The sequence below is a fragment of the Erpetoichthys calabaricus genome, chromosome 7 (genome assembly GCF_900747795.2).
Source record: "Erpetoichthys calabaricus chromosome 7, fErpCal1.3, whole genome shotgun sequence".
Lineage (NCBI taxonomy): Eukaryota > Metazoa > Chordata > Cladistia > Polypteriformes > Polypteridae > Erpetoichthys > Erpetoichthys calabaricus.
In genome coordinates this window covers 50,064,097-50,091,699 of record NC_041400.2, presented here as the reverse complement: position 1 = coordinate 50,091,699, position 27,603 = coordinate 50,064,097, and the positions used below count along the sequence as shown (strand labels likewise).

Below are 27,603 nucleotides of genomic sequence, written 5' to 3'. Positions count from 1 at the left end.
GAAGCGTATAAATTATTAAACAGTAAAACATTAACATTTAAGAAGTAAAGTTACATTAAGTACTACTGCAGTGCCTTCGGGTATACCTCATTTTTTGTTTGCCCATTACATGCTTAAATGTATACATTTTTTGGTGCACCTACCCGAGAACACGCGACATATAACCGAGCGTGGGAGAAGCATGGATTTTAAACATGCGTTGAGTTCATCTGCTGGTCTCCCTCGTGGAATAACTGGTAATGTTTGACTAAAATCTACAGTGAGTAAAACGACATTACCTCCTATTTTTTTTTTTACGATCTCTGAGATCTTGCTTTTTTCGGTTCAAGGCTTCATAAGCTCTTTTATGTTGTATGGTGTACTTATCCCAAACCATCATCTTTGAATGTTGCAAGACTTTCGCCTTGTATGTAGATCGGGGTAATTACATTCATTGCATTCCTAGTCTGAATCACAATCTGATTGTATGGGTGGTTACCTGGCACTGTAGGGTTGCCACCCGTCCTTTAAAATACGGAATCGTGCCGCATTTGAGAATGAAATTGCGCGTCCCGTTTTGAATCAATACGGGACGGGATTTGTCCTGGATTTTTTTTATCATTTTTTTTAAAGCAGCGTCTCATGCAAATCATCCCACACGCATTTTATGAAGATGCCTCCTTTCCTACTTATGATTGGGTAATACTTGATGTCATCGTTAGTTTGATTGGTCTTTTTAACTGTCCAGTGAGGAGGGCGGGTCTTTTAAGTACCAGTCTGCAAACTGTTGGCACTGAGATGTGGCACCCGCTGCAGTATGCGTCCCTTATTTTTTTGTATTAAAAGTGGTAACCCTACATGGCAGGTAACACTTAAGTTTGGTCATGAAGTCGTCTAAAATCCGCTACGTGCCCTCTTTTAATTGCGAGAAGCAGATATATATAGCCAAATTCTCGCGGTTCGTTGCGGCGAAGTACGGCTTTTAATTTTTTAATAAGAAAAGAAAACCTTTTTAAACGGATCGAAAATATACCAATAACAATTTGTTAAGGATCTGTTTTTTTTGTGAACGTCGCTTTTCACAGCTGTCGCGCTACGGCGTGTGTTTAGTTTATTTGACAGTATGTAGATCGTGGTAATTACATTCATGGCATTCGTTTTCTGAATCACAATCTGACTGTATGGGTGGTTACCTGCCAGGTAACGCTTTTGGTTGGTCAGGAAGTCGCCTTACATCCGCAACGTGCCCTCTTTCTGTTTCCAGAAGCTGATCATAGAATGGTTTTAATAGTTTACTTTCAAATAATGCAAAGAGTATGCGACATGTGTTTCTCCCTAATTCTGGGCTCATCAGGCATACACACTCACTGCATCACCTCTCGTGAATCGAATCTCTATCGTCAGTGCCAGAGTTGAAGCCCCTAACGTTGCGGTCAGCAAGTCAGCTAACATCCGCCATGTGCCGTCTTTCAGTTGCGAGAAGCAGATCATAGAATGGTTGAAACTGTTGCCCCTAACATTGCGCCACGGCGTGTGGTTCATTTATACCTCGTGTCTTCTCATTAAACTTTTATCTCGCGAATATGTTATTGCAATCCGCAGCGGGAGCGTTTCTATAAACTTAATTTAAACTTACGTTTTTCACCGTGCTTTGTTTCCCTTATGAACATGCTTGTATGCTTCACTCGCTCCCTTCTGAATTGTTTAATGAATTTTTTGCTCTTCGCTGTTTGCGGCTCTTCCGTCATTTCCCCCTACTTCGTTCTTTTATCTCGCGAATATGTTATTGCAATCCTTAACGGGAGCGTTTCAATAAACTGATTGAAAATAGTTTTGCATTTACCTTTTTAGTAAAAGGCGAGCTTTTAAGCCTGAGAAATCACCCCGTAAATGCACACGTTTAATTGCACATGTGTTAATATGTATGGTTACACAGTATTAAAAGACAGTGAACAACGTCAGTTACCTTTGTTCCCGCGTTTGATAAAAGGCGAGCTTTTAAGCCTGAGAAATCACCCCGTTAATGCACACGTTTAATTGCACGTGTTAATATGTATGCTTACACAGTATTAAAAGACAGTCAAAAATTAACGTCATTTACCTTCGTTCCCGCGTTTGACTCGTGCTGTAAATCTCTTCCTTGTTTTTAGTTCACGTGATTACGTAGGAGGCGTGATGACACGATACGTGACTCCGCCTCCTCCATTACAGTATATGGACAAAAAATATATTCCAGTTATGACCATTACGCGTAGAATTTCGAAATGAAACCTGCCTAACTTTTGTAAGTAAGCTGTAAGGAATGAGCCTGCCAAATTTCAGCCTTCCACCTACACGGGAAGTTCGAGAATTAGTGTTGAGTGAGTCAGTCAGTCAGTGAGTCAGTGAGTCAGTGAGGGCTTTGCCTTTTATTAATATGTATAGATATATATACACACACATACATACATACATATACACACATACATGCACTTACAATAACAGAAATCAATATAAACAACATTAACATCATTATCATATGAGAATATGAAGTAATATATAAAAAGCACATTTCATATAAATATAAATTATTAAACAGTAAAATCTTCTTCTATAATTTGCTACCGTGGCTATTCGTTTGTCTGTCCAGGATTTTATATCACCTGTAGCTCACAAACCATTTCACCTATTGACTTGAAATCTGGTACACATATAGTACGTCACGTCTGCTATCCGCTTTATGGGTGATGATTGTATTACTCTTTTTATCTTTATTTTATTTTATTGTAGAATCAATTCCTATCTGCGCACACCAGGGCGGCCGTGGGCGGATGCGTATGGTGTATTCACTCCATGTTATCGTGCATTGCGCTGTCACTGGTATTTTGATAAAAGAATTTGAACAACATATAAGAAGCGTATAAATTATTAAACAGTAAAACATTAACATTTAAGAAGTAAAGTTACATTGAGTACTACTGCAGTGCCTTCGGGTATACCTCATTTTTTCTTTGCCCATTACATGCTTAAATGTATACATTTTTTGGTGTACCTACCCGAGAACACGCGACATATAACCGACCGTGGGAGAAGCATGGATTTTAAACACGCGTTGAGTTCATCTGCTGGTCTCCCTCGTGGAATAACTGGTAATGTTTGACTAAAATCTACAGCGAGTAAAACGACATTACCTCCTTTTTTTTTTTTTTTTTTACGATCTCTGAGATCTTGCTTTTTTCGGTTCAAGGCTTCATAAGCTCTTTTATGTTCCATGGTGTACTTATCCCAAACCATCATCTTTGAATGTTGCAAGACTTTCGCCTTGTATGTAGATCGGGGTAATTACATTCATTGCATTCCTAGTCTGAATCACAATCTGATTGTATGGGTGGTTACCTGGCAGGTAACGGTTATGCTTGGTCATCAAGTCGTCTAACATCCGCTACGTGCCCTCTTTTAATTGCGAGAAGCAGATATATATAGCCAAATTGTCGCGCTTCGTTGCGGCGAAGTACTGCTTTTAATTTTTTATTAAGAAGAAAAGAAAACCTTTTTAAACGGATCGAAAATATACCAATAACAATTTGTTAAGGATCTGTTTTTTTTGTGAAGCTCCCTTTTCACAGCTGTCGCGCTACGGCGTGTGTTTCGTTTATTTGACAGTATGTAGATCGTGGTAATTACATTCATGGCATTCGTTTTCTGAATCACAATCTGATTGTATGGGTGGTTACCTGCCAGGTCACGCTTGTGGTTTGTCAGCAAGTCGCCTTACGTCCGCCACGTGCCCTCTTTCTGTTCCCAGAAGCAGATCATAGAATGGTTTTAATAGTTTACTTTCAAATAATGCAAAGAGTATGCGACATGTGTTTCTCCCTAATTCTGGGCTCATCAGGCGTACACAGTCACTGCATCCCCTCTCGGGAATCGAATCTCTATCGTCAGCGCCAGAGGTGAAGCCCCTAACGTTGCGCTACGGCGTGTGGTTCGTTTATACCTCGTGTCTTCTCATTAAACTTTTATCTCGCGAATATGTTATTGCAATCCGCAGCGGGAGCGTTTCTATAAACTTAATTTAAACTTACGTTTTACACCGTGCTTTGTTTCCCTTATGAAGATGCTTGTATGGTTCACTCGCTCACTTCTTATTGTTTCGCTCCCTTCTCAATTGTTTAATGAATTTTTTGTTCTTCGCTGTTTGCGGCGCCAGAGTTGAAGCCCCTAACGTTGCGGTCAGCAAGTCAGCTAACATCCGCCATGTGCCGTCTTTCAGTTGCGAGAAGCAGATCATAGAATGGTTTTAATAGTTTACTTTCAAATAATGCAAAGAGTATGCGACACGTGTTTCTCCCTAATTCTGGACTCATCAGGCGTACACACTCACTGCATCCGCTCTCGGGAATCGAATCTCGAACGTCAGCGCCAGAGGTGAAGCCCCTAATGTTGAGCTACGGCGTGTGGTTCGTTTATACCGCGTGTCTTCTCATTAAACTTTTATCTCGCGAATATGTTATTGCAATCCGCAGCGGGAGCGTTTCTATAAACTTAATTTAAACTTACGTTTTACACCGTGCTTTTTTCCCTTATGAAGATGCTTGTATGCTTCACTCGCTCGCTTCTTATTGTTTCGCTCCCTTCTCAATTGTTTAATGAATTTTTTGTTCTTCGCTGTTTGCGGCTCCTCCTTCATTTCTCCCTACTGCGTTCACAGTCTTTTCACGTGATTATGTGGGAGGCGTGATGACGTGACACTCAACTCCGCCTCCCACGGCCATCGAGCTGCCGTCCATTACAGTATATTGTGAAAAAACAGGTTCCAGTTATGACCATTACGCATTGAATTTCGAAATGAAACCTGCCTAACTTTTGTAAGTAAGCTGTAAGGAATCAGCCTGCCAAATTTCAGCCTTCCACCTACACGGGAAGTTGCAGAATTAGTGATGAGTCAGTCAGTCAGTCAGTCAGTCAGTCAGTCAGTCAGGGCTTTGCCTTTTATTAATTAGTATAGATATATATATATAATTACTAGCTGTCCTCCATGGCTCAGTCCACATAGTAGTGAAACATGACAAACTTTAAAAATCAATTTAAAAAAATGTAATTCTGGCCAAGCGGAATGTAGGTAAGCTCCAATGTCAAATGTTGGCACTGTATCTCATTATGTTCAGCTCTGATGGGAGAGTGTCCCCCGCATGGGGAGAAAAGCACGTGGCCATGATATCTCTGGCAATCAGCAGCTGCCCTCTGAAACACATGTAGCTCTGATCTCTCTCTCAAAAACTGCAAATGTTACTCCTTAACAAACTGTAGATGATAATGTTTATTGAGCAAGCAAGTATCGGGAGCTAAGTGGTGGCAAGGTACGCTCCAACACATGGCGAGAGGTAGTCCGACTCAAATGGAGGCTGGCGTGTGAGTGAGAAAGGGCCCCGCCCCACTTCCCTCAGCCAGCAGTCTCTCGGCTTCACGCAAAAAATCGATATTGCAAGCGAACTATGATAGCAAACTATGACAGAAGTCACAAAATCAACCAGAATGTTCAAGCAAATTATAGAAGAAAATACAATCTAAATTTGTTAAGTAGTTTGCTCATGAAAAGCAGACAAACAGACAGACAGACAGATGTTGGATAGATTATATATAGATAGATAGATATACTATAACGCTAAGAGATGCAACTTCAACAGTGACTTTGCATACTGACACTCAATTAGAGCTCATGATATTAAGTCATTTGAAATCATTATCTTCTGAAAATTACTAGAATTTCAATTGCATTAGTATTTTTAAGGTAATTAATAAAATAAAAATATGCTGCAAACAGGATTTTTTTGACATCTGTGCTCCATCTACCATGAAGATTACAATACATCAAGTTAACCGTAAAGTAAGGTTGCTGCCAGAACAAATTTAGCAGGGTGGTGCTGGATTTCACGGGGGACCTGATACATGATTGCCATCCAAAACAAAAAACTGCATTATTTGTGATTCACCACAAATATGCCTGAGAGAACACAAGCAACAAAATGCAGCCAACAGAACTTTACCCTGCACAATGTAACACAACACTATAGGATTAGAGTGCCTTAACAAGGTAAAGGTAGGCTGTATTGATAAAGACTTGTGTAACGTGTCACGGGTAAACTCAGGTACACAGAAAAAAAACACATTGAATATACAGTTCTGTGCAACATAAGATCATATAGTGAAAGAAGATTAAAATATGCAAAAATACAAAATATAAAAATTAAATTTGTCTTGCCTTTAGCTAAGCCTACCACTGCATGGTTATTGCAAGTTAAAGGTAAACAGCTGAAAATGCTGGCATGTTTTCATATAACTACAGTGGTGTGAAAAACTATTTGCCCCCTTCCTGATTTCTTATTCTTTTGCATGTTTGTCACACAAAATGTTTCTGATCATCAAACACATTTAACCATTAGTCAAATATAACACAAGTAAACACAAAATGCAGTTTTTAAATGATGGTTTTTATTATTTAGGGAGAAAAAAAATCCAAACCTACATGGCCCTGTGTGAAAAAGTAATTGCCCCCTTGTTAAAAAATAACCTAACTGTGGTGTATCACACCTGAGTTCAATTTCCGTAGCCACCCCCAGGCCTGATTACTGCCACACCTGTTTCAATCAAGAAATCACTTAAATAGGAGCTGCCTGACACAGAGAAGTAGACCAAAAGCACCTCAAAAGCTAGACATCATGCCAAGATCCAAAGAAATTCAGGAACAAATGAGAACAGAAGTAATTGAGATCTATCAGTCTGGTAAAGGTTATAAAGCCATTTCTAAAGCTTTGGGACTCCAGCGAACCACAGTGAGAGCCATTATCCACAAATGGCAAAAACATGGAACAGTGGTGAACCTTCCCAGGAGTGGCCGGCCGACCAAAATTACCCCAAGAGCGCAGAGACGACTTATCCGAGAGGTCACAAAAGACCCCAGGACAACGTCTAAAGAACTGCAGGCCTCACTTGCCTCAATTAAGGTCAGTGTTCACGACTCCACCATAAGAAAGAGACTGGGCAAAAACGGCCTGCATGGCAGATTTCCAAGACGCAAACCACTGTTAAGCAAAAAGAACATTAGGGCTCGTCTCAATTTTGCTAAGAAACATCTCAATGATTGCCAAGACTTTTGGGAAAATACCTTGTGGACTGATGAGTCAAAAGTTGAACTTTTTGGAAGGCAAATGTCCCGTTACATCTGGCGTAAAAGGAACACAGCATTTCAGAAAAAGAACATCATACCAACAGTAAAATATGGTGGTGGTAGTGTGATGGTCTGGGGTTGTTTTGCTGCTTCAGGACCTGGAAGGCTTGCTGTGATAGATGGAACCATGAATTCTACTGTCTACCAAAAAATCCTGAAGGAGAATGTCCGGCCATCTGTTCGTCAACTCAAGCTGAAGCGATCTTGGGTGCTGCAACAGGACAATGACCCAAAACACACCAGCAAATCCACCTCTGAATGGCTGAAGAAAAACAAAATGAAGACTTTGGAGTGGCCTAGTCAAAGTCCTGACCTGAATCCAATTGAGATGCTATGGCATGACCTTAAAAAGGCGGTTCATGCTAGAAAACCCTCAAATAAAGCTGAATTACAACAATTTTGCAAAGATGAGTGGGCCAAAATTCCTCCAGAGCGCTGTGAAAGACTCATTGCAAGTTATCGCAAACGCTTGATTGCAGTTATTGCTGCTAAGGGTGGCCCAACCAGTTATTAGGTTCAGGGGGCAATTACTTTTTCACACAGGGCCATGTAGGTTTGGATTTTTTTTTCTCCCTAAATAATAAAAACCACCATTTACAAACTGCATTTTGTGTTTACTTGTGTTATATTTGACTAATGGTTAAATGTGTTTGATGATCAGAAACATTTTGTGTGACAAACATGCAAAAGAATAAGAAATCAGGAAGGGGGCAAATAGTTTTTCACACCACTGTATATAATTTCATATTTCTATTCAATACTCATATTTCATTATACAGAATTTCATCAAATTGTATTTTTTCTCCAGCCCATCTGCAGTTTTTTTTTTTCTGGTCTCCTGGCCATCTGACCGTACTTCATTCTTTGTTACTTAGTATTGCCTAATCTTATTTTTGTTTCAGATAACTTTTCTTTCTTCATCTTGTAAAGCAATTTGAGCTACACCATTTGTATGAAAATGTGCTATATAAATAAATGTTGTTATTGTTATTGTAAACTAGCCTGTGGCACCATGTAAGGACTTACTGATTTAGAAAAGCAAGAATTTAATTTGTGTAAAGAAATTAATTTAGCATAGAAGGAAAAAGAACATAAATCTAAACACAAGGATATTGTTTCTGAGATGTGGTACAATAACCAGTTCTTCATAACTGTAATTTTCATTATTGTATGTGATGTTTTTATAAATGTTTCTGTTGTTGTGTTTGTTGTATTTCTTCTTGTCATTTCACAAATTATGTATGTTGTTGGAACATCAAAAGATGTAGGAAGTGGTTTTTAAGTTCCAATAAGATGCTAAAATTCACATTAATGTTATGTCATAATAATTAAGTTAAGTGTGAAATATAAAGCATATTGATGTGTGCCTTTCTCTACTCAGGTTTAACATAGACAACCTTATTTGCCCTGTCTGAGGTTTTGTATAATTGAAGACTTCCATCTCATGCAAGGATATGACTACCATGAAACTGAACGAAAACATGTAAGACTCCACCAAATACAGCAGTTCCTTTTTAATCTTACTCCGTTTATTAACTGAGTTCCAAACTGGCACCAAGTACTTTCCTAGGTTATATTTTCTGTAGTCTCCAAAAGTTATGAGGAAGAAGTGCTAGAAAGTATGTCACTGCACTGGTGGAAGAAAAAACATTTTAGAAATGTGCTTGTCAATAATACTTTGATATAAATAGCTTTCCTAAACTAAAGTTACAGTTTAATTAGTTTATGATGAGCACAGCTTAATAATGGCACAATAAATATCATTGCTGTCTCAAGAGATGTATGCCTCAGGCTTGATTCCACACCATGTGGCACACTCTGCCTGTTCTCTTTCTGCCATAGTAGCCTGTTTCTGGTTATGCTTGTATTCACTTTATAAAAGTATAGTGTGCTATTGAGGATCAGAAATGGGGGGGGGGGGGGGGGGTTAACATGATACAAAGGAACGCACTACTGCAATAAAATTACATTTCTTAGTAACAAAGTAATGTAGCATGTTGGTTTAAATTTTTCAATCACATTAGAGTTGTGGACTTGACTAAAATTTTGTTAGTTGCATTATTCTTATTTACAGTATCTAAGCAAATAATAAAAGTCCATTTCACAAAATGCTTGAGTGTGGCTACCTCATCTGTGTTCCCCACCCAATTTGCAGTGCACATACACAAACACTACTGTAGCTTCATGTAGGTGTAGAGTACATTGAATTGCACAATCTATACAGGACATATGTGCTGTTTTACAACATTACATGATGGTTTGTTTTACTTTGGGATTGTACAGAAGTCAAATTTGTCTTTTTTAAGAAATTAAGATTTCAAGTTTTATTTAAATGATAATTTTTCAGTTTTACAACACAATAAGAAAGAATAAGATTAATGGGGAGAATTCAAGTTTAGTTTAATGAAGACAAAATTAAGAATATGTCTGGGAACTTTCATGCATATTTAGCATTTTTCTTCACTGTGATGCACAGCTTCTTGATCAAAGTGCTCATAAGGAATTAGACCTACTGAGGTAAAGAAATTATTGATATCCAATCAAATAAAAATGTTTTAGGTATTGTGTCGTAAAATTAAAATGCTAAATCTCTATATGAATTTTGCTTTTTTTGTCACATCTCTTTAACATTCTCATGAAAATGTAGACTTCTTAGTAACCAAATCTTTAATTTAATTATCAGTGAATGTAAAATGGTTAATTACAAAATATAAATGCTTTCTATTTTATTGCCACATGCCTTTATGCTAGTGTAAAGAGCACTGAGACAGGAGAGACATAGATCCACCTGCATACTGACTATGTTACATTGCAGATAGCTGGCCCTAGCCAATCAATAAGTGCTTTTTGTCTGCTGGCCACTATATTAGCAATCATTTTGCCATTTGCCAACTTCATGTTTGCTAGTATTCAAGTGTTTTACTCAGCTTTATTTTTAATTAATAAGATTTTTTTTTGATTGAGAATTAGTTTTGTGAACTAAAGGCATCTACTTGTTAACAGTAAATCATAGAATTTATTCACCTTCTGAATTATTTCCTCCTTGCTAAAATATTGAAAAGACATTTGGGTATTACTCTTATTCTTGTTCTTTTCAATTGGTGCATATTTACATGGATTTAGAGAGTAATGCAAAAGTAAAGTAATTAGTAATGTGATTGTTTTCTCCAGGCAGTAATAAGTAATGTAATCATGTTACAATTTGAAGAAGTAATAAGCAATTTGTAATGGATAACTTTCCTTGAGCAACTGCCCAAACTCTCTCAAGGCCACAGTCATGTTTAAAACCAACTCTTGAACTATGAGCTTAACTATGATAAGTAAATTAAACTTAACCATGACATGTATGTTCAGAATAATTAAACAATAAACTACAGATTAACAAAAATAGATAGTTTTTCTAGAGTCAAAGTTACATTTGATTGTAATAAAACTATTTTAAAGTTTCATTTTCATTTGAATTTGTCCAGATTATTTTTTTCCCTTATATCTAGCAATAAACTACTAAAATGACTAACTGATAAAAATCCTCTATTAAAAGGGCCATCACTCATTACTGTTTCGAAAAAAAATGAAGTCAATAAATGAGGAAGTATATTAATTTTCACAGTGGACTTACTTTGACTTTCATGAATAAACATCACCAACTGTAATGGAGTAACAGAAATTAAAACAAACTAACCTGCAGCATTAGCAGCTCCTTTCATTTTGCTGGAGATTTTTCCTGCCTTAACTGCAACCAACTTGCTGTCCTTTAATTGAAGCTCACAAAACTTCTCAATCTGAGCTGACAGCTCATTAGTAGTAGTGAAATGATATACATCATTTAGGAACTTGATTGTAAGTGCAGGCTCAACAATTCCATTGAGTGTGTGTAGATCTTCCTTTACCATATTGCAAACTGAAGGGATAGCACTTTCATAAGCATGAACCACTTTGTCAAAACCAGTTTCACCGGGACTTGAGCACAACAGTTCATGTAGGAAATCCTGTAAATATTTGCTCTGAATATTTTGAAATCTAGAAAGTACTTCCTCTTCAGGGTATAAGAAAAGAAGTTGCTGAAGGCAATGGATCTTAAAAGTTACTCGTTGATCGGGTTGTTGGTCAGCCTGTTGACTGGATGACAACTTTTCAACAATGAATCGCCTAAGATGTAATTTGATATCATCCCATACAGACTGAACCTGCAAAGAAGATTCATCTCCTACTGCATGCAGGGAAGCTGTAGAGGTCATTGGGAATGATGATCCAGTTGGTTTGGAAGGAAAATAAACACCACACTGGCAGGAAATATCAAGAAGGAGATGAAGCACTGTTTCTTCCTGACTTTGCTCCGTCTTCAGAAAATTTTGCTAGTAATAAAAAGTATATGACATGAGAAAACTTGTTAAAGTGAATACAACAGGTACCATTCAATCTTACTATATTAATTATACTATGTAATTTTAATTTGGATTTAACTACAATGCTTTTCTCACTATCATTTTTCAGATTCCAGAAAACACATCTAGTTTTCAATATTAGGTCTGTGATTAATGCTAAAACTATGGCTTCAAATATACTGTACTTCGAAATTGAGACATAATCCCTTGTCGTTGATATTTCATTCTACAGTTGAAGTTTAAGTTTAAAGGGTAACATTCAGTTATGTCAGAAAAGGGTATAGTTTCCAGCTTTGACCCATTCTTTAGTTTGCAAGTAGATCTGCAACAGGCCATGGTATTCAGCTATAGTCACATCATGGGGAGAACAATGCAAATAAAAAACAATGTTTTGGGCTAATGGGAGGAAAATTGAGCACCCAAGGCTGTCATGTTTTATACACAACAAAGCTCTCTAATGATTAAGTGTTTTCCTTTTATGTCTGGTATTTCTCTTCACCATTGACTTTGCTTTCTTTGTCTTTATTTTGCTAGCCCCTGTGCCTATACTGATATACTTTCTGGCTTGTAGACTTTAGATATGTTTCTGATTTTACCAGCTTGGCATGTGTCCTCTTTGCCAGCTCATCCTTATCACCACCACCACCACCTTGGCTTGCAAATCCTGCAGGAAATGATGGGACATTGCTTTGCTCATTAGGACTTATCTTTGTCTACTTTGGAAGATACTTTTGGGATATTACAATGTGAAAGAACCTATCTCTGAAGGCAATAAACACTAGAGAGAGCTTGTCTGAAGGCTTTCACAAATATCAAGGTATAAAAGAGCAAAGAATTTCATCCAGGCATCCTTTTTTATTTCCATTGCTCCTTCCATTATTACTGTAGCACTGATTGTGTTGCCAAGCAACTAATAATTATCATTTAACATCTAACTGCCATACTGTGAATATCACCAAGGCACTCAGTCTTTGGGCCTTGCCTTCCAAAGAAAGTAATTTAGTTTTTAGACCAAGAAAAGAACATCTGATTATCACTCTCGCTAAGGATTAAGTTGCTACCATTTCCACCATTCTGGTCTTCACCAGGTAATTCTGTTCATATATATCTAGAAAAAGTAGTTGAAAAAATACTTTACTTATTTTACCAGAAAATTGAAATATTTTCAAATATGAATGTCAGGTTGAAGGAGCTGCATTGAGGGAAGTAAGATGAAACCTCTTGAAAAGTAGTGAAGAAACAAATGGGTATTCTATTGTACTGATTTTGTAAATGCCCAAAGATTAAATTCTGTGTCCTAAAATATGTCAGTTGTAACTATGAGTGTTATGGAGGACGGACTGACATTCCGACTGTGATGGAGGATTACTCCTTACCCAGCAGGAAGGCCACAATGCAAAGACAACACGGATTTAGGCACAACCTGGCCAGGATGATTTATCTCAGTTGGGGTCTAAAGACAATGGATGGACTAGGGTGGACAAACTATCAAGAGCTACTCAACCCCGATCATAAGAGGTGCTGGTGCTCCTCTAGCTTAATCTCAATTTGGACACCCACAGGATTACCTTTTCTCCCTGACTTGGATAAGAACCAGAAACCATCCCACCTGGTTGTGCTGCCACCCATATCGTCCTTCCATCATGGCCTCTCAGCTGGGTAAGATATCATCCTTCATCCCATTTGGGATCCCAGTCCATCCTCCATGGCACTCACATTTGTTTTTAACAATTATGGTTTATAGTGTCTGGTTCTTGTTTCAGAGTCAATTCAACATGGGTGCTTAAATACACAAGATCAAATACCATTCTATCAATGAATTTGTAACAACACATGACAATGCAATTTTGGATATTCATGCTTACTAAGTGAATACTTACCAGGACCAACCTCCTTCATATGCCACGGTCAAGAAAATGGCTACAAAAGGTCTGACCAACCTTCAATATCAACAATAGATATGTTGCCATTGTGGAGTAAAATGTAATGTAAAATAAAATTGTGATAGTGTATGAGATAGCAGCTGGCAAAAGAATTAGTCAATTGAATATACTCTTCAAGAATAGTTAAACATAAGCAAGGACTGGACACATTTGATGATCAGAATGTTCACTCGTTAAATGAAGCACAACTGCATCAAATGGTCTATGAGAATTTCAAGTTAATGAATGTGGACTGGGAATAATGAACAAAGTGTTCGATAACTATGAATTAAACTGTTTATAGTAGTGTGACCTGAAATATAAACAACAATCAACACAATTAAAGCATAGTGACACCTTAGCACCGAAAAAAATTCAAAGTCCAAGCCACTGCTGGCAAATCATGTGTATGTTTTTTTTATTATGTTGTGGGTGTAGTTGATATTTATTACATGCCTCAGAAGGCTCAGAAGATTCACACAGAAAAAAAGACAATTTTATGATGATTTGCTTAGACATTTGTGGAAATCAATCCATAGGCAAAACAGTGGGGAAACCTGACAAACCAAACATCTTCTGCTTCATGTTAATGCTGCTCTAAAAAATTGTGGATTTTGAGGAGAAGTCACTTCAAGTTCACTCTCCAGATTTGGTCCTGTGTAACTAAACTACAGAAAACCAGGTCACCAGCAATTAATGTACTTATGTAGTTACTTATTGATGTGTTTAATAAATAAGGCATAACTTACCAAAGCTCTAAGGAAATCTACAAGTTCATCATAGCCAGTAGATAAAGGTCTAAAAGAGTTGAGATGATTAGGACACAGCCACTGCAGGCTATCTGCTGTGAATGGCAGCATATCTCCTGTACAAACATCATTCATTTCCATCTGCATCTCCTTTAGGCTTTGGTCAATACTGACAAAAAAGAAGAAAGAATTAGCATAGACATCTGAGTTCTCCACTTAGACAAAGACATACACATCACAGATAACAAAGACAGACAACAAAACTGAATATGAATATTGCCTGGAAGATAAACAATTTTGATGTACTGTTCATAAAAAAGACAAGAATTAAAATGATTTATACTTTTGGCATGATGTGAAACGAGTAGCATGAATATGTCAAAAATTAACTTTTTTTTTTTCTTTATTGCTATTACATAAACTGGGTGGCATGGTGGTGCAGTGGTTAGGACTGCTGTCACACAGCTCCCAATCACTGCTTTTATGACTTTGAGATCTTCCGATTTCTGTATGAACTTTCCTCTAGTCTTCCAAATGAAGTTAATCAACAACAGCAAGATGACACAAAAGAATATGGCAATCCAAAATAGAATGTTCACACGGTTCCAATAATTGTCTTAGCTGAAGGTTTTCAAGATTGTTTCAAAAAGATTTCAGTAAGAGAATAACTCACTTTATCAATTAAAGGACCAACATAAATGCTTTAGTGGAAAATAAATACATATAAAATGTCCACCAAGGTTATTATAGTTAACGAAAACTAAAATCAAAACTGAAACTATTATTAAAACAACATTTTCGTAAACTGAAATAAAATAATTAACAAAACCGAAATGAAAAACTAAAACTAAACGAAACTATTAAAGTAGCTGGAAAGACTAACTGAAATAAAATAATAATTTACTAAAATATTTTTAGTTTTCGTTTTTGAATGAATATTTTTGCCGTTAGTCTTTAACCCTTGTAAGTTTTAACTCTAAAACAGAAATTCATCCACCACAAGCCACCCGCACATATTCATCCAGTGAACGGCGGTTGGTGATGGAGGGCGGCTGTTCACATAGCATTTCCGGTGACAGAGCAGGCTGAGTGTGGGTGCATAAAGTGTGTGAAATAGAAAGCGATTTACGTGCCACCTTTCTTTGTGCTTGTTGTACATCAATATGTAATTCAAACGGCTGAAATCAGAATGTGCTGGTCAACAAAACGTTTACTATATGGACAGAAAAATCATGAGTGAGTAACGATTCAGTTTATTTCTCAGGTGACTGCTTTTTATTGACAGCAATTCACCTGTCACTTCGCAAAGGAGAAATCATTTTTACTTTCTCATATACTAAGTATAGTAATCATGAAAAAATTTGACCTCGATATTTTGATGAATCTTGACATTATAGACCTCCCAGAGTCAAAAAATACAGTTTTTTGGAATTGTGTGTGTGTGTCTGTGAGTGTGTGTAAACACGATAACTCAAAAACGCAACTAGATAGATGGATGAAATTCGGCAAGTGGTTGTAAAACCACAATTGTAGATCTGTATTAACTTTTGGGCCAAATCCATTACCCAGAAGTGGTACTTTACCTAAACACATACTCGGTTTTTTTTTTTATTCATTCAGCTGCAGAGTCCGATTTATTCAACTTTACTTCATTTGATTTGTTGTTGATAGTTCCTTAATGTACATAATATAAAAATATAATCCTTGTCTTGTGGTTTACTCCTCAAATATCCATCCCCATATCTGAGTATACAAGAAAGTAGAGGGGAGGCCACTCCCGGTTTTTGAAAATAAAACGGCACTGATCGAGGGACTGACTAGGTCATCATATAAGATCAGCATATTGTTACTTACCAATCACCTTTGCTTTAAAAACATCGTTTAACAATGAAGTGATACAAACAAAGGTAGGTAGGTGAAGAGAGTCTGCCAAGTGATGAAAAACTAAACATACTAATGGGTTTTTGTATTTATTCTAAATTTATTAATTTATCTTTTTTAGTTCATATTCACAACTCAAAATACCAGATATTGTGAAAGTAATCTATTAGCAGAATTATATTTTAAAATATTTGTCTCCCTTTTTTCAATGTTTTTCTCTCTCTCTCAAAATAGATAGTTGAAATATCATATTCTTTTTGTTCTTAACATCAGCCTTATCATACATATTGCATACCAGGGAGTTTTCCTGCCTTACATCCAAACCTGCCTGGGTAGGCTCCATGTTTCCTGTAATCCTACTCTGGATAAACAGGTTTAGATAATGTATATATTGTTCTTAATCTCAGATGCTGTCTGTTGTTTTATGCCTGTCCGTACTCCTATTACCTACTCCTGCTCTTCTCATTATTGGTTTACTGTTCTTATGGTGGGCTATTCAAGTCTCACTGCCCCTAACCTTGACACTACATGCTTGTTTTTCTTTGTTTCCCACAATACAGCCAGGAGGGGTCTGCACACTGATTCAAGTCTAAGAGCCCTGTTCTTCCTAAGCCCCCGTGATTTTCATGAGAAAATATTTAAAAAAATATAAAATTGTGTAAAATTGTTCATATTTAGTATCTAGTTTTGATTATGCTTGTTTTTATCAGACAAAAACAAAACCAGATAGTAAACCATGTAGTGTAGTAAACTTCCACTAACATTAAACTTGTATTTAAAGCTGTTAAGTGTACAGTTCTGTCTGATTGTGACACAAAACTAAACTCCGTAGGAGCTCCATGCCATAATTACTAAAACTAAAACTGAAACTAATAGATATAAAAATAAAATAGAAATATCTTTGTGAAATAAAAACTGAACTAAAACTAAAGATACACGATGAAGGAAAACTAAAACTAAACTGAATTTCCAAGTAAGGTCAGAAAAAATATAGAAATAAAAACTAATATAAAAAGACAAAACTATAATAACCTTGATGTCCACCAAGCTATGTAAACAATGCACCCTGAAGACACAGTTTAGAAAGGGAATGTACTACTTATTTTAATGATAGCAGTTTAATAATAATAATAATCATTATTATTATTATTTACATTTGTATAGCTGACATTAGACTGAATTTACCTATTTCCAAAAAAGTAGCATATTACCAACTCCTGAAATCACTTCTGCTCAATCTCTAGAATAATTCCTGGAGTCAAAGACAGCTGTATTTTTGTTAACTCAATGCAAGGGCAGACCACCCTTGAGTGATCCCTGGTGTACCTGCACTCCTCAGCCTTCTGTTGCCCTAAAAACACATCCTGACATCTCTTAGTGGGGCAGGCATTCCTGCCAACTACTAGGTCACATGACTTCTGGTGTTCCTGGTGAACATTAAGTTCTGCAGTTTCTCTTCTTTTAACCTCTTAGTTCTGCTTATTGTCTTTCCAGGGCTACTAAAATATATACAGAGCATATTGCCCCTAGTAGATCCATTTTTTCACACTGACATAAGCACAATTCTCTGTCCTGCAGGATGTCAGTAGGAACCATCCCTGCCCTGTGCCACCCTAGTGATGTCTTCTTGTCAGACAGATTCCTTTTTAACAGCAGTTTGAATAATTCCATGTCACCTTAACATGACTGACATTTTTTCAGTTATAAATATTTTATTCTGAAATGTGGTATTTTATACATTGTAAAGTGCTCCATTATATAGATAAGTGCCAGATATAGACGAACTAGATGGCAGCCATGGTAGTTTGGTGCTCTGTCTTTCTGAATCATATTTTATGATTTTATCTGCATCATATTTTATCATTTTATATTTAATCTTCTTAAATGTATCTTTTGCATTCTGTGTTGTTCTTATATGTTGTACCAATACAATCAAGTCAAATTCCTATAACACCAATCAAGACAAATTGCTAGAACACATCAGTGTACTTGGTCAATAAAGTGAATTCCGATTTTGATTTTGAAGATAGTGTACTCAGTGAAGGGTGCTACAGAGAATAAATTTCAATTTGACTAATTGATCAAATAAATGCAATTGAACACTGCAAAAACATCTCCGTTAACCATAATTTCTAAAAATGACAGAGTCACAACGAACAGTACCTTCTATATAAATTGATGCATCTTTTTTACTAGTTTATTTTATGTTTTAATCAGCAATTTCAGTATGAGATACTGTATAACATTTAATAACTTCACAGAAACATGCATGTAATCACTGCTACCTCACAATGAATGGGGCAGGTTCAGTTGACAACAAGGGCATCTACTGTGTGAAATTTTCATTTTTCACCCAGGCCTCCCATAATTCAAAGACATGCACATTGTGTGTTAAAGTTGTTAATGTGTCCTGTTATGGACTAATATTCTACTCTGAGTTACTTTAACCCTTTCTACAAATTATTCCTGAGTTCTAGGGCCTTGCTACCCTGAACAATAAAAGCAACTACAAAACAAGTATTGATGAATGGCTACAAATATCTCTCTATTATAAAAAAAATCCTGGAAAGCAAAAGCAAGGCTACGATACGTGATCTTCTCGGAAGACATTTAAAAGACCCGTGAGACCAAAAAACTTGCCACGGTGCGTCTCGCGGGGACTGTAAACATGAGACATTGTGCCAAGAGATTGACCCAGGATCGTCTTGCGATGACGAAGAACATGAGATTCTTGCAAGACATGCCCTACTTACAATCTATCAAATAAGACAACGGGGCAGCAAAACTTTGTCTTATGAAGGATTTGAACATATACAGATCCAGGATCTCAGCGCATATAAAGCGTATAAGGACAATATGTTATAAATGAAATGTCAACGAATATGCGAAGAAGAAAGCAGCGCGGAGAAAAGAGACTCAAAAGCATTGAAAAGAAAAAATTAAAAATAATCTAAGTGCAAATTCAGAAAATAAGGCAAGTAATTATCAGCCCGCAACAAGAGGAATTGAAACAAAGCACGTCCAATCGGGCTCAGAATTAAAAGACAGAGTAAAAGACAAAGTAGAACTTCATAAAGACATTCACAAACGTTGGCACTATACACATGCAGAGCAGATTATGAAAGCAGTGCAATTCGAAAGGCTCCAAAAAAAAAAAAAAAGTATGTGCGATTCAAATGTGGAGAAAGTTAAAGAATATGAAAGTAGGAAAATTAGACAGTAGAAAAAAAAGAAAGTAAAGATCGCAGTAGTGCAAACAAACGGAAGTTAATACTCGAAAAAGAGAACATAATCACCACGGACCAGGTGTCATTGAAAAAAAAGCAGGATAAAGCGAGGTTAGAAATAAAGGACAGAGTAGAAAACAAAGTAAAACGTCATAAAGAGGTTACAACACAAAGGGGTCAAACACATGCAGAGCAGGTTAGAGATAATTCAGGATAGGTTTCTCTGTTTGGAATTTCAGCACAGACAAATCAATCTACGTCATCATCAGTTAATAATTTTTTTTGCAAAGTAACCAATAAATGCATGTGAGGTAAAACACATTTTTGAAATTCTCTGACTTAAACTTCAAAGCCTTAGAATATTTACATACTTCTTACATATCACCTGTGTCCATATATTCGATCTCTATTCGCCTTTTAGTTATTTCTCCAAGTAATAATTTCTCTTTTTTTGCGCTAATGCGATGTTTACTTTTTTTTTTTTTGACACTTTCGTTTTTTTCTGCTTTCTTATTCTGCATCTTGCTCTGCATGTGTTTTGCGCCTACGTTTTTTTGGGGTCTTTTGAATTCCAGTTTTCATTATCTCTAACCTGACAAAGTCATTAAACACATGTCTCACTGACCTCATTTAAAAGATTCAGCATATTTGGACTCGAAAGATTCCAAATATTGTTTTTACATAAGTTCTGAAATAAAAGTGAAACTAATGAAATAGCAACAATTCAAAGAAAAAAAAACGGAAAACCAAACACGGGGGTTGGCGAGTGAAGCGAGCAGGGGGAAAAGCTCCCTAGTTATTTTTATTATCATCATTATTATTATTATTACATTTTCACTAAGAAATCCTTATTTAATCAAACTTAGTCCTCATATTTTTAAAAGAAATGGGGCACATCCACAAATCCAATTAATTGTTCCGAGCAATTGATAAATGCATTGTGATAAGTAGGTGAATATAAACTAGATTATGTAGAAAATAAAGTGAACAACAAAGTTCTTTAGAGCTGTCAACAAAGGTTTTCAATTGCTGAGTTAAAGTACAGACTGTTATAGAATGAAAATGTTGTGTCAAGTCTTTAAAAGCACTGTTCATTTAAGAGAGGCTACATATCTGGAGCAGCATTTGTAACAAAATACTGAAAAAATAACCTCTGATGTGGACTGTGGGCTGTTTTTTATATTCGTATCCATCCATCCATTTTCCAACCCGCTGAATCCAAACACAGGGTCACGGGGGTCTGCTGGAGCCAATCCCAGCCAACACAGGGCACAAGGCAGGAACCAATCCCGGGCAGGGTGCCAACCCACCACAGTCAAGCAACACAGTACTTCTAAATTCTAATGAAATGAATGAAAACATATTGCAAAATAATAACATATTTTACTTAATGATTTTAAAGGAACATTTCACTCAAAATTAGAATTACCTGCTTCACACTTTACAAGGCCAAATTATAATCCTAGGTGTAATCACTATCTGCAGTGTCAATGTGGGCATTTTTAAAGGCCCGTACTTTCTCTCCCACATTCCCAATGTCTAAGTTAGCTTAACAGGTGAATCCACATTTGCTTAAAGTATGAATTTAGTGTGCTGTGCAGTGGACTGGTGTTTAGTAAAGGGTGGGTTCCAGTCTTGTTGTTAAGACAGACCTTGACAAATGTCTAAGGGAAAGATGAATCAAACATTTTCCAAAAATCATATTAAAAAAATTCCATATTCTTTAAAATTCATTTTAAAAGCCAGATTACAGCTTGTGCAGATTAAAAGGACTGACTTCATTGTGATGGTTGAAAATGGTTTAAGACTTTCAATGCGGAAAAAATACTCTATAAAAATGCTCAGACTAATCTAATAAAAAAGGTAGAGTTGCTCTATTTGCACTATTTTCCTTGTAGATTTTACAGTACCCTTTCAAAATGAACCTAATTGTTTTCAAACAAGACATGACACAAAACCCAAAAAAAGGCAATCTCGTACTTTTATTAGTTATGATGGCACATTTCACAGCTCTCTAGTTTACAGAAACCGAATCCACTGATTAGTCAGCAGTCTGACATTATCTTAAGTTCTCTGTCAAAATTAATTTAGTGTGTGAGCATTAGTATGTCGCAGAACACTGCACAGGTAAAGAAAAAGATCGTTTTCAAATAAATTTAGGCTTCGGCAAGTTCAAAATGAATAGCAGTGAAAACAAATATCTCTTCTGTATCAAAAGAACATTCTTTATATTGGAAAAGCAAATTACAGCTGTGAAAAATGATACTTCACTGCCTGTGGCCTACTTCTTAGTGTTGTGGTTCTGGGACAGACCCTTTTCAAAAAATACCCGGATAGAGCATGACAAAGATAGGCATACCTGTATATTATTTATCATCCACTGTTTGCTGTTCTCAGCTATTTGAAATACGATGCCCTGTCCATATTCCCTGGTCTTTTTGACACTTCATTAAAGACCTTGACGGTGGCCTCCAGAAGTGTCCAATTTGATGAAACCTAATGGATTACAGTATTTTAATTTGAAAAGCCCCAGACGTTGTCAGCCTATCCTAATCTCCTTCAATTAGGAAACAGCTTTTAAGAAAATCTCTGACATTTGAGTCTGGGTATTAGCCAATGACTTTGAACGATAAATAGGCTAAAACCTTCAAAAGCATACATCTTTTCCTCTTGTAATTTGTCTCACATACTGATAAGAGGATTAGACAGGTGTACTTTGGTGGACCACCCTGAATCTGTCAAAAAAAGACATACATTAAAACTCAGAAAAACCACTGAAAAAAAATTAAATTATATTAATAGGAGACAGAATTTCAGAACATATGACATCCAATTAAGGCAACAAGTGTTAATTAAAGACCAATTTAAAATCCTGACCTTTGCAATTATTATGGAGACTGCAAATATTTTTCTGTAATTTTTCACAACAAAAAAACTAAATCATTAATGACGTAAGAATTACAATTTGATGCATATGTTTAAATCACAGGTGTTTTATCATTAGCATAAACAAACATGAATAAATGCCATCAAATCTGTTTTGACTAAGTGATCAAAGTTGTGGAATCGACCTCCTACACACTGCTGTCTGAGATTCTAAACTTAGCAGAATAACTTGAAAAGATACATACAGTAATATTTTTTTTTATCTTTTAAGAACATGAAATATGTATATGAATAATTCAGAAAACATAATCATTTAGGAGTTTAATAAAAATTAAACATTCTTGAATCCCCTCTACAACTTTGCTTACAATGTGTTTTATTTATTTTGTGTGCCATCTGGTGCATTTATCTGCTGAGTGCATCGCCTGCTCATGAACATGTGTAGTCACTTTAAATTACAATCTGAATGCAGTCTTCCTTTGTCAGATAACACTATATGTAGTAAGATGTGCGACTGTAGACTGTTTCGATGATATTTTTATTTTAAATTTGTTGCAAATGGAAAACATACTTAAGCACAGTGTAAAAGTGTCGCTCTTGTCTGCACATAGACATAGTCATACCTACAGGCTCCAAGGTATTGCTTATCATCCTACAGGGATAAGTTAAGCACGGCAGATGGCCCACAGCTGTTGTTGATGTTTACACACAAGTTTGTATGTAACAGAAACAGCAAAAAATATATAAATAAATGCATGTCTGCCCTTTTTTCTCCTTTTCTACATGTTGATAAAATATTTAATTTTAAACATCGAAATCTTTGATTGTGAATGGATGCATAGCATCACAGGAGCCAGGAGTGTGCACAGCAGGAATTTTTAGAAGTTAGGTACTGTGTAATTCCAAAGCCTAAAACCTCTTGTTAGTTTAAAGAGATTACTTCAAGGGCAATGCTCGCTCTTCACTGAACAATTCAGGTATTTCACTGGTAGTATAATACTAGTATTATTTGTGACAATTAGCTTTAATGTTACTGGTGTACTGTATATGTCAGAGAGCATGCTCTCATAACAACATGCCAAATACTGCTACTCTAGCAAATATTTGCTCAAAACAAACACCATTAATTTACATAAAGTAAAAATTATAATATTGCTGATTTAAGCTACTTACTATACCTTCTTCTTCTTACTTTCTTAAACAGTCATTTACTCAGCAAATAGTAAAATGGCTCCAGCAATTCACATTACATGAAATTGTTCAATGTGAATGACAGCTGCCAGCCAGAGTTGAAGCAAAGAACAAAAACTAGATGTCTGCAAATACCATAACTTTTAAATAGAATAGCAATAAACTACAGAACTGGTTGGAAGCCTAAATTTGCATAGTTAGCAGTGAAGCGCCAAAAGCAAAGAGAGATGCAAAAATTTACAAGCATGACAGGTCCCCATAAATATGCAGTGCTTCACTGTTCAGGGATCACAATATGAGACTCACTTGTACGGTTCTTGGTTACCTAAAAGGATATGTGCCCCTAGTTACAACTATCCTGCTGACACAATATCTGGAAGTTAGGAACAATTTAAAATGAAATTGTGCTATTATTTGGGTGTGCTATACAGCCAAACTTAATTTGGTTTTCAAAAATGGAAATTATCTAATAAAAAAATATAACGCATCTTTCACATATAAGCTTAATTAGAAGGAATACTGCAAAGCCTAAACTTTTATAATAAAAAGCAAAAATCTAAAAATAAAACAAATACCGTGCAAATGTTCTTTCATTAAATTAGAATTTATATCAATGAACTGTATAAGTATGGGATAACATTTCTGTGAATAGTCAGTAAATTCCACAGAAAATTCAGAATGACTAAGTAAGGCACACAAGAGATTGTAATAAAGAGATATTTCCAAGGAGCACATCTAAAATACTACAGAAAAGTGCAGTGATGCTTTCTACATTTACACAAGGGAAAAAAGAAAATCAAAGCCATTATCAATCTGTTGGTGCGTTTTTAGGTGTCGAAGAATCTTGCTTCATTACTCTGGGTTATATAACTTTAGAACACCTTGGCTAAAGAAAAATTGTATTCATATTGAAAGAAAGAGGTCACTTTCCTTGCAAGAATCAGCAAGAGTCAAGATTTATTTCCTTGACTTTTTGCTAAATTCCAAATGCAAACTGAAAAGTACTGCACTTGTTACGTTGTCATAATTTAGTTGTAAGTTGACCTATCAATTTTAAAGAATATTAAAATATGTTTGTGTTTTCCAGCCATTTTAATAAATGTAAATGCCTCAATGGCATTACAAGTATAAGTTACAATATTACAAAAACACAGAGATAGATAGATAGATAGATAGATAGATAGATAGATAGATAGATAGATAGATAGATAGATAGATAGATAGATAGATAGATAGATAGATAGATAGATAGATAGATAGATAGATAGATACTGAAAAAAGACTTTACTTCAGTGCACAGCATTTATTTAAACAAATTAATTGCAAGATGTCTATTTATTTTTTTTTTAAATTAAAAAATGTACATTTTACAGACAAAGATAATAGCTGAAATACTAGAGCTACTCCCTAAGTGACCAAATTCTCAGATGTATAAATTAAATTAAAAAATAGAAAAAAAAAACAATTAAAAGGTTGAGATGAAGGTTATTTTTGAAAAGATTCAAGACCATCTTCTCCTCATTAACATTTTCAAGGTTTATTCAAAGACATTATCACACCTATTATTTAATCTTTCTAATGAATCTTCATATATAAATTACCATTGTTTAATTCATTGAATTCTAATTAAGTTGGTGCATTTTAAATTTGAAAATTTAGCTTTATTTATGTTAGAACTTATAATTGCTAATTAAAAGTTTTACTTTCTATAAAATATATAATCATATTCCCAAAGAGCACAATGTGATACTCATAATTTAAGTAGTATTACAGAGACATAGATGCACAATCAACTGAAGAAAGAAAGAAAACAATGTTATCAAAATAGTGGGAAATGTGGTTTCCTTGACGTTTTGGTAAATTCTAAATGCAAAGTGAAAGGAATTGCGCGTGTTACATAAAAGATTTTAGTTGGAAATGGACACATCAGTTTGACAGAATATTAAAATGTTTTTTTTTCCAACAAGTTTACAAACATTGTAAAATGTTTCAATAGAATTATAAGTGTAAGTAAATAACATAACAAAAACTAGGTAGGTAGGTAGGTAGGTAGGTAGGTAGGTAGGTAGGTAGGTAGGTAGGTAGGTAGGTAGGTAGGTAGATAGATAGATGTGCTACCACCTTAAATACAGAGAATTCATGGGTTAACCACCTTGGGAATGGATTTGCGTTCACACGTCAAGAAAATCTTTTAATTTTCTAGCTCTACATCTTTCCCACACATGTTCTTGACTTGGCTACTTACTGTAAAATTGTTGGACTAACTACAATGTGTGAACAAAGCTAAAAAAGGAATACACAAATGCATAAATAATTTTGTCTTTCTGTCACCAAAGTCTGGAAGACGCACTTGGTACAGGCTGCTGTTCAACAGACACAACTCTGCCTGGTACAATCTGCTGTTTTTTGCTCTCAGTGATCAATACCAGAAATATTCCTTTAGGAACCTTCAGTATTCTATTAGCTTTGAATTGTGTGCAAATTCAAATGTCCTGAAACATAAGCAGTGCTTAACTGACTAGGTGACCAGGGCAGCTTGCACTTTAGGTTGGGTCTTTCTCTATAAGACAACAGAGGCACCTCTTTACATTGTGAGCTGTCTGCTCCCAACTGCGAATCTTCACAAGCTGTAGATACTTACCAACAAAGCATGCCACTACTAATTGATTCATGTGTTCCCACACTTAAATATTCTCCCATTGCTACTGTGGTTTTCTTGCTTGTTTTGAGATATACTGCTGAACTATCTGCTGCTTCTGTGCAAAACTGGATTGCTCCTGGAAATTTTCTACCAGATGGTACCTGGATACAACATATTGTATATACACATACATACTGTACAAACAACCAATATATAAAAACAGATCCTAGCTCTGTTTGGAAGTAAGACTACATATCATTAATATGATAGGAGCGACATAAATAGGCAGGAGTGAAATGTTTTAATTGCCAGACTTCCTTATTTACATTGGTATGGTTTATTAAAGCAAGAATACTAAACAAAGATAAAAAGCAAAGGTGGGAAAAATCAACTTATCATTTAGAGGATCTGTTTCAAACATTTTTAAAATATGGCAAAATCTAATTAATAAAATTTTAGAATAAGCATTTTGGGGAAAAGGACATTCCCCTTCTTTGTTATTTTTAAATATATGCTCTAGCTGTTAGCTCTCTTTCTCTTAGGTGGGGATTGAATTCTGTTTTGTTAAGTTTGACTTGATTGTATGTAATGTTATCTTCTTCATTGTATAAGTTAGACTTAATCATATGGAATGTTATTTTCTTCAAATAAACTTCAAATAAAGTAATGATAGTAAACTGACATCAAAATTAAACTTAATATTTAAGACCATATAATGCATTATACAAGTTTAGTGACTTTAAAGTTTTATCTTCTTTTTAATAACCATCATAAATAACATATTACTGATTATTCATAATTAAAAAAATCTTAGTTTTGAGCTTACTGCCAATATGACAGTTGTGCAAAAAAATAATATGAAGTATGCTCAGTGTCTTAAATAATCTCATTACTTACCACCATGCATTGAGCTTTAATTTTTCTTCTGTGTCATGGAGCACCTGCTGAATGTCCAGTTCCCCAAATACGCCAGTGAGAAAGATGTCTGTAGGACAATTACCCTGCAAATTGTCCCCTGGCCACTCCATGTTAGATGTCTGGAGAATATCCCAATATAGCAGATGCAGAAGAAAGAAAACATATTGTTTACATTACATCACATATTAATGTAGGTGAACTATTAAGTTATCTCTATATTCTGTAAATACAGAGTATCTTGCAAATGCATTCAGACCTTTTAAATGTTTTCAAAATTTTCCTGGAGTACAAACAATGTTCCAGTGTTATTTTTTGCGGTAATCTTACATGTGCAAGCAATAAAAATTAAAGACAAAAAATTGCCTTGTCAAGAAATATCATAAAAGTCAAAAACTGAAATGTTCTATTTGCATAAATATTCATATCCCCAATACCATAACCTCTGGGCTTTCTGTCTATGCACCATGAAAATCAGTGACAACTTTTATAAATAATAAAGAAACCCAGTATGTTTGGGGAAAAAACATTGTCAATTAGAAAGAAATGTATAAACGTTAAGACCAAAGAAATCAGATATGAAGGGATGCACATCTGAGGAAAGAGGTACACAATGATTT

The 27,603-nt window shown here is 35.5% G+C and overlaps 1 protein-coding gene across 2 annotated transcripts in view; it reads right to left on the bottom strand.

Moving 5' to 3' along the window:
- The window catches only part of kiaa0825 (KIAA0825 ortholog), a 537,179-nt gene extending 510,077 nt beyond the window's left edge, over nucleotides 1-27,102 (bottom strand). For both annotated transcript variants that reach the window (XM_051930183.1, XM_051930184.1), the window contains exons 1-3: nucleotides 26,966-27,102; nucleotides 14,243-14,411; nucleotides 10,869-11,541 (exon numbers count right to left, since the gene is read on the bottom strand). In XM_051930183.1, the coding sequence (XP_051786143.1) occupies nucleotides 10,869-11,541; nucleotides 14,243-14,411; nucleotides 26,966-27,096 (973 nt within the window). In that variant the 5' untranslated portion in view covers nucleotides 27,097-27,102. The remainder of the gene's footprint in view (nucleotides 1-10,868; nucleotides 11,542-14,242; nucleotides 14,412-26,965) is intronic.
- Between the last annotated feature and the right edge of the window lie 501 nt (nucleotides 27,103-27,603).